Consider the following 8,899-nt stretch of genomic DNA (forward strand, 5'->3'; position numbering starts at 1 on the left):
TTTTGATTTTTTTTCCTTTTTAAAAAATTATTATTATTATTGTAACCAATAGAATTGACTGCAATACAATTCCTAAAAGACATAGATTCAGTGATTCTAAGTAATCTAATCAGCTGTATTGTCTTTTTTTTCTGGATGTGCTTTCATTCTGTTTATACAAATAGAAGCAAAGGCAAAGTTCACAAGGCAACAATAAGAGACTGTGATTTTTCAAAACGTATTTCTTCCAAAGAATTTCTCACCTTGCCAGTTCAATCTTTTCATTGCTCAAAATGGCAAGCTCTCTCTGTTCTACATGGTCTCTAAATAATAGAGGATGACATATTCATGCAGTCCATCGCTTTGTCAGTTTACTAAAGACCAGATTGCTGACCTTTAGCTTGCAACCACAGTATTCAGGGATGCTGAATATGTGAAAACATATAGTCATGATTAAAAAACATGATAAAATTACTGAAAGAAAATCCCCATAGTTAATAGCTAAAACAGCTGCAAAAAAAAAAAAAAAAAAAAATTGTTTAGACTTTTTTTTTCTTAACATCCATTGTTTGATTTTATATCTGGAACTTCAAATATAGAATTAAAATCTTCAAAGTATAAATTATTATTTTGAAAGGAAAGGCACAATCATTTCCTGAATATTTGCATATTTGCACTGAGTATTAACACAAATATATTTGTACATGAATGTTAAGTAGAGAAATGAAAGGTGTATGATTAGTAACAGTATGCAAATTTCAAACTAATTTATTGGTGTTATACAAAGGGCAAATTAGGATAGTGTTTGGTCAGATATGTTTACATACTTCCTATTTGCATGAGTTTACTGAACATGTATGGTGAAAACATCCATCTTTGCATAAAATATGGATAAGCACTTTTTTTTTTTTTTAAGAAAAAAAAAAAACTACTCAGCTACTGTAATTTCAAAGTCTCAACAATTTGTCCAGCCTTTCTCATACCTCTTTTACTCCAATACAGTTCTACTAAGAAAGCAGATAGTGAATCCATCCGTGTTCCTCAGTATGTGACTGACCAGTAAAAATATCAGGACTACATTTTACAAAAGGTGGGGGTTTATATTCTCTGTAGCACTCTGCAAACTGTGAAGGAGAATCAACTGCATCAAAAATGATTTTCCTATGATTGAAAATGTAGACTCCCATTTTTAACTTCCTGCCTTGGTGGAAAATAAATCCTCTTTTGTCTCTATTTTTAATAAAATAAATGAAGAGTATACAAAAATAGATTTCTTCCTTGATTAGCTGCTTCCTTTAAGTTTTGCAAAGAAGGGTTACAATTTAACTAAGATCCCTTCCATCTGTTGCAATATGCTTGCTTTTATTTTGACTTCCCGTTGCTTTCTTATCAAATATCACATGAATCATTGCCATTTGTTTGCCATCCCTTTCTTTTGTTTTGTTTCTCTTCCTCCAAATGATTAAAACATCAGGTTGAATGAAAGGTTAGAAGTACACTGTAATTCACATTTGCCCCATCTTATTAAAACAAATAAACCAACCAGTTATATAATTTAAATGTGCTTGAGCTATGGCTTGCAGATGCTTTTATCAGCTGTGGGCTGAAGAGGTTGTGTGCATTCAGGCATGCATGCACAAGTTTTCTTTGAAAAGGACAAACCTCATTAGATTACAGGTGCCTGGAAATAACTTCTGAGAAAATAGCTGCCATTTTCAATAACGCTACTTCCTTACAGGAAACACAATTTATTATGTTCTTCAGCACAAATGAGAAGCTTTTCTTTTATTTAGATGAAGTTAGCTTCATTTTACATCTCAAATAATTTATTTATTTTAATCTGTTGGATTAAAAGAAGAGGGTGGATCATGATATTTTTCACTCTAGTATTACAGACTATAAAATGTTTAGGAAGAGAACTGCAATGATTCTTAAATTCTTAAATATGTGTTTTATTAATTTACCATAAGTTACTAAATTTTCTTGCAATAACATGTCTTCTTGTATGGAAAGTCAGAAATGCCTCATCACTGCATCAGCTTGCTGGAGCGAGAGTTAACAATTCTTAATGGCTGTAGGCTGTGGGAATGGTCTATATATGCTGAGGTTCAGTACAAAGTTTCTTCAGTCTCTAGTGAGCACATCGGCTAGTCCTGAAGATTCTCTATTGCAACATTAGGTTTTAAAAAAAGTTCCTAAATGTTGTTTGGCTCAGTCACCAGCAATAGAAATGGATTTCATTTTGAGCCAAGAACCTACAATTTCAATTTGTGTGTGTGTGTTTGTGTGTTTCATGCTAATGGGGTAAATAACACTGCTAAAGACAAAAAGCAGACTGAGAAACTAATACCACAGTGATTCTTGGTTACCTAAGAAGAGATATGGAAAAGTTAGAGAAAGACACAGAAGAACAGGGAAGTCACGGATTGCTTTGGAGTCTGAGCTGGGAATACAGTTCCTATCCTCTCTCTTTCAGTTGTATTCTTATTAATGAAAGAGAAATCAATTTGTTGTGTGTTCTTCACTTTGAAAACAGAAATGGATGAATAGGTCCACCATTCAGATATCCCTAAGACTTGTTTTGATTGAAGATCAGCTCAATCAATGGCCTATGCATATTTGACAAAATTGTGTTAAAGGTATTTTAGGAACTATAGTGACAATAAATTTGGGTTACTTTAATATAAGGGTTACTGGATTTTGGACTGGCATTTATTGTTCTGTGGCTCACAAGTTGTGGTCATACACGAAAAATAAAGATAGTGCAATTAATTAACTAGTCAACCATAAATCCAAACCATTCTACCTTTACAAAGCTCCAACAGAGTTCCCTGATTTTGTTCATTTTTTTCTCCTTCTTATACATCACTTTTTCATTAAAAAAAAACAAAAACAAAAACAACACTAAGACTCTGGTTTTTCTCATTAGTAATCTGCAATATGCCACCATATCTTCTATGATTTTTTCTTTTTCTTTTGTTTTCCAAACATTTTCACCTTGCCGAGGAGGGTTTTCCTCAGAAGGCATTTTTATGATAGCAGTTGACTAAACTCAGGTCTGATGCCACACCTTGGATGCAGATTTGCAGATTTTTATAAACTAAAGGCTGTAGTATGCTCTTATGAGAGTCATGATTATCATTATGCTCATTTTTTAAAGCAGCTCTCAGGATACAAACTAAAATATGATGAATCTGAATGATAAACCAGTGTGACTTGCAGTGAATGACAGAAAAACGTGTAATCATCTAATGTATTATTTATTTAGTTTGCAACTATAATCACACAACATTTCATTGTAGATTTTTATCACTTTACAAGAATTCATATTAACAGGAATAATATTTGAGTGGTTTTATGTTTTTAATATAAGAAACTGTTAGGCCCATAGATATGCTACAGTCTACCCATACGTTAGTGTGAATCAGTCTCCAGCTGACTTCTCTGTGGGAAGGCATTTTAAGGAATGTGATTTGTTTCAGCATTGCAAACTTTTATGGCAGATCCGTTTGTTTTCTATAACACTTATGACCTTCTAACTATTTGGGCATGTTCATTCAAAAGCCTCAAAGTGAGTTTTAATTAAAAAAAGTTAATCTAAAAAAATACTCCCTCACCCCGGCTAGAATTTCTGTCACATCAGTCCACAGAGAGAAAGAAATTAGATTTAGGAGTAGCAGCATTTTCAGTTTTATTTACTAGCATGAGCTTGTGTGATCTTGCTGAACACTATTATTTGCAAAAGAGCAATTAAAACAGATGACAGTCTGCTAATCATGCACAGTTCTATTTAGAAATGTAGCAATATTTTCCCAGTTCATGTTTTTGCTTAATTCCTAAGAGATTTATATTCTGTGTAGAAGTTAGTAAATTTGACATGCTTTACCACAGATCAACAAATTTCAGTAGGCTAAAAAGATACTCCAGCATTTTAAACAATTTTAGAGAATAGCATGTGTATGTGTAGTGTATGCTAGTGTGCAAACGTCAATGTTTGTGTGAATAATGTATTTTTTTATATTAAATGATTTATATATAAATAGATAAATTCTGCATTTACTAATGGTAGAAAATAATATGAAGTATGTTTATAACAAAAGCTGATCTGGAGGCAGGAAGGAGAGCCACGCTAATGAGGCAGGAGTAAAAGTAGCAGCATTTTCACAGGGTTATTTAGCATGAGCTTGCATGATTTACTGTTAACTTAGTACTGTTGGGACTTGTAGATTTTGCTTGTGATTTTAGCCCTAAAATCAAGAAGGGCTATCAGTAATACTCCACTGGCATTCAGATAGGAACACTGGCTACACCTAGAGGCAGAATGTTTGAGGTGATTTTGACAACAACATTGAGAGGCTCTAGTAATTTTCAGAAGAACCTTTGAACAATGAGAATTGAGATGGAAATGATTTGGAAGAAAGGAACAGCAGTCTGATAAAAGAAAAAGGACAACAATCAGATAGAAGCACTGTATTTGATCCCCCCATAAAAGTGTGAAATAATCATTCCTCTTCAGAGCTGCGAGCTACCTATTTTTCCTTCTATAGTTTGAAGTCTTGTTTCTAATGCGCAGTGCTATTTACCTGGCGTACATTCTTCATGAGTGGCTACACATGCTAGAGCATGCTAGTAAAAAACCTGAAGAAATGACTTACCTTTCTCCTTCTCCCAAAGTCATGGTTATTATGAAAGTGTTGTAAACAGTTCCAAAGATATTGTGACACTAAAAGTGTCACCTTCTACAAAGAAGCACCTAATTTTTCATAATCTTGAAAAAAAAAAGAAGAAAAAAAGAAAAAGAAATATTTTTGCAATTCTTAAAAAATTTGCAATTCTTATTGACTTAGTCATCAAAGTACTTTATCTACATCATAATCTATCTACTGCCTATCTTCTGTCACTGCCAGATAATCCTTAAGCAGTGCAAAACACATCTGAATCTTAAAATGTATAAGTGTTCTCTACAGCTTGTTGACTTTTTGTTGGCTGTTACAAGGGTTTAGCTTCATACAACTCTAATTTTAATTGAGAATATGTTTTAATATGTGTTTCATTTAAAAGGCATGTGGCGACTTAATACAGTAAAATATAATACATGTTAATAACTGTAGGTTATCTTAATGTTTAGGTGTGGGAATTATGCATAGCAGTCATTAGCAAATACACATTCAAGATTGCCAGAGTGCTGGTATATATACAGAGTAATTCTCCTACAGAGGTATCAAGACAGATTTAGTACTCTAAATGTCTACTGCGTTTATTCAAAACGTGTAGGAGAATTATGTGTGACTACAGCTATTAGTAGCCTTAGCTACTGTTCTGCACTTGCTGTAGAGATGTTTTTTTAAGATGGTTTACTAGACCTTCAGTTTTACCAAACTCACTTTCGAAGGTTTATTCTTTCTCTCCTGAATTCCTGTAAGCAATTTACTTGTACTTCATGCATCAAAGAAGAATAAAAAATTATTCTGTAAAAAAAAAGGCCTTACTCAATTTCTTTTTGTCTCTCTTCAGTACACAAAGATCATAACAAGTTTAGAGAATGTGGAAATGATTCTGAGTGAAAGCGCTCCAAGTGGTGGGAAAGTTATCATCCACTCTGGGAAAAAAAAAAAAAAAAGAAAATCTTGGATTGCAAAAGAAGGGGAGAGGGGAAGAGGAAATGTAAAGATACAGGGGAAAATAGCAAAAGAGGGTATACCCCAGAAGCTTTGAATAGAAAACAGGAGATAGAAAAGGAACACTAGAGGTATACTGGATAATAATTACTATAACATAGGAAGAGATTCTACTATTTCCTCTTTCTCCTGTGCAGTTACAGTAGAAATTAAACAATAAAAATTGGAAAGTGGTGTGCAGAGGAGGTGTATTTTCCCAACTTGTACTTTCTAGTTAAACTTTTCTTCACCTCAACAGAGAACTTGCGGAAATGAAGCCATGTTTTAATCAAAGCCCACCATTTGAAAAATTACAGCAATCATGTATATAGGTTCATCACAAGCAATTGCTATCTGTGTACTTATTATAAATTAAAAAAAAAAAAACAACAATTGGGAGTGAGCAATGAAACTAAGAAAACCAAAATAGAAACAAGAATCACTTGATATCTTATGAACATATGCTGATGCAAACTACTTGGTCCAGAAGTGGTTCATGCAGATGTCAGGAGTTACTGCTTATACTTCCAGGCGGATTATAGTTTAAAATATAAGTAGCATTCCATAGTTGTGCATTGTGAAGGATTAATATGCTTCACAATGTGCCTTACTCACAAGGAAGAAACACTTACAGGTCAGCAAAATAAGCATGTATCATTTTTTTTCTGTCTGTTTACTGTTCAAAAATATCTCTTTGTATTGCTGTAAGCAGAAGATGTTCATGTTCCCAGTGAAGAATGATTTGCTTTATATTTGTAAATTAGGTGAGAATGTGTTATAGCAGAAAGTTCTCTTCAAGTTTTTATAGATCAGCAGCTACTAGATGGGTGAGCTTGCTGTTTCTCACGTTCTATCTCCATTATACACTTCTCACTTAAATATATGCTTCTCGGTTGGAAAAAACACTGAGGAGAGAGACATGCTCACGTCTTTAACATAGTAATTGTTCAGTTAATCTCATTTATGGGGGAAGGAGGCTATACTTCACTGATACTGATTAAATATCCTATACCGGGTTCTATATAAATAGCTACAAATGTGCACAATGGTTACATTACATGGTATATTTAACAACACTGCTAAATCAAAAAGTATGAGCTATGCCTTTAGTGGTGGGAGTACTAACGACTGCATGCAAGAAGATTTTTGCTCTGCAACCATGAAGGGAATAATTGCTGTTCAGCATTATTCGGTTAAGTTTGCATATCAGTAAAAACACATGCACAGAGGCTCCACCTACATTCCTGGTGCCCTAGCACTGATATGAGTGCAGCATATATTAAAGCTTTAGGAGGTAGTACAGTATTCACAACTTGAAGTGTGTATAATTTTTAATGGAGTTAATTTGACCACTTTCAGATGAAATCACAATGGTGATGTTTGGACTTTTTGATTTTTTTTTTTTAATATTTAAGGCAATAAGTACCATAGGTGGCAGTTCACAGAATTACATGGTTTTTAAATCTTGAGCTTTTTCCTCTCTTTTTGATTCATTGCAGATACAAATTTTTAAAACAAATGTTTGTTTTTCATATTCTAGATGGAAGACTTTATTTGAAAACTACTGTCATGTACTGAATTTTTCCTGCTGAAGATACCTGTGCTATGGTAAAGAACTTTGCAGTAAGACATTCACCCGAATGGAGTTCTGTGGGAACAAAATGTTTTCAACTTCATTTACCAATGTTCTTCAGAAGTGTAAGGAATTCTGCAAGAGTGTCCTCCTTTGGTTATCTCCTATGGCTCAAGCCAGAGCTATAGAGAATGTTTGTAAATGTACAGTAGCAATCTTCTTACAGTGAAAATCTTCATCTGTGCACCGGACTATTGTACCAAAACTACAGGCAGGTCAGAACAAGGTTGAGTATTCCCTTTTTCCAGGAATGCAGACTCTGTCCTCCTCTGATGATTCTATATTTGAGCACATCAAATGATCCTTCCAGTGGTGTCAAAGTACACTCACAGACTGTTATATCATACCGAAACCAGCAAGACAGCTCAGAAATGAACTTGTAGAGGGCATAAGAGGATTCTTATTAAAAAAAAAAAAAAAAAAAAAAAAAAGAAGAAGAAGAAGAAAAAGAAAAAAAAAAGAAAAAAGTAAAAAGAAAAAAAAGAAAAAATTGATACATTCAGTTTTCAGACTATGATCGTGGGTTTTCTTCTAAAGACATTTTTCCACATGCTTTCTGAGAGACCAACACATGTATGTAAATCTACGTTAAGTAAAATGGAATTTTGTGTAAGTGAAAAGAAATGCTGAATGTAAACAAACTGTTTTACTATTCACAAAGTCTCTTTTCCTAAAATAAAATAAAATAAAAAAAACACAATTAAAAGAGTAATAATTTCTCATTGTAAACTGGCAGGGGTTTGTGAAATAAATGACTTTGCTTCTTATCAAACTGTTGGTCACATGTACAGTATATAACACAAATCACACAAGGAAGGTATTATGTATGCAGTAGAAATCTAGCGTTTAGGAAATGAAAAATTTTAGATAATATTGTTTTGTCACCCTGTTGGTCAGAAAGACACCTTTCTAGTTTTAACGCATGCAGGCATGTAAATATTTGTCCTGGAGTCACAGTATTACTGAATGAGATCTTAAGCATCTGGTAACAAGTCAGAATTATGTATCAGCCACTTTTATTTGTATATTGAGCCCTGGTTAGTGCCCTGATTAGTGCACTTTTAAGAATGGACTGTGGCTGAGCAGCAAGTCAAAATGCCAGAAATATTTTTATATGTTAATGTCATATTACGTCAATGTTGCTAAAAAAAAAAGAAAACCTAACAAACACTTGATGTATCAGTCCAATTCCACGTAGAACTGAGTGATACAGTTGAAGTCTGTTGTCCCTCCCACCTTGTCATAGGGACTGGTGGTTATGTGTTACTTTCACTGTCTTTATAAAAGCTACAATATGTGTTTTCAACTTTGTGCTGATAACTGGAAGTAAGCTGCAACACAGTGCTTATTACATAACTAGCAATTATCTTCTTTGCTTTGCATACTTTTGGGTTACCCCTTTAAAGACTGATTTTGTGAATCAGTGCTATTACTGTAAGTTTTGCAATTATGCTTTCTTCATCTTTCATGTTTTATGCATATAAAATATTATTTATTACATGGAAACGTATCAAAATCTTAAATGTCTAAGATGCCTAACTTAAAACAAATGTTTCTTTAAAAATAGTTCTGATTGGATATTAATATTATTTTGTCAAAAAAAATAATCTAATGTTTTGTAAACACTAGC

At 33.3% G+C, this 8,899-nt stretch overlaps 1 protein-coding gene across 6 annotated transcripts in view; it reads left to right on the forward strand.

The window, feature by feature from the left end:
* Positions 1 to 7,651, forward strand: part of DACH1 (dachshund family transcription factor 1) — a 352,221-nt gene extending 344,570 nt beyond the window's left edge. For all 6 annotated transcript variants that reach the window (XM_090130981.1, XM_090130994.1, XM_090130988.1 and 3 more), the window contains one exon: positions 7,177 to 7,651. In XM_090130981.1, the coding sequence (XP_089987107.1) occupies positions 7,177 to 7,214 (38 nt within the window). In that variant the 3' untranslated portion in view covers positions 7,215 to 7,651. The remainder of the gene's footprint in view (positions 1 to 7,176) is intronic.
* Positions 7,652 to 8,899: the final 1,248 nt, after the last annotated feature.

Source organism: Phasianus colchicus, chromosome 1, assembly GCF_987193195.1.
Source record: "Phasianus colchicus chromosome 1, bPhaCol1.hap1.1, whole genome shotgun sequence".
In the NCBI taxonomy this organism is placed as follows: domain Eukaryota; kingdom Metazoa; phylum Chordata; class Aves; order Galliformes; family Phasianidae; genus Phasianus; species Phasianus colchicus.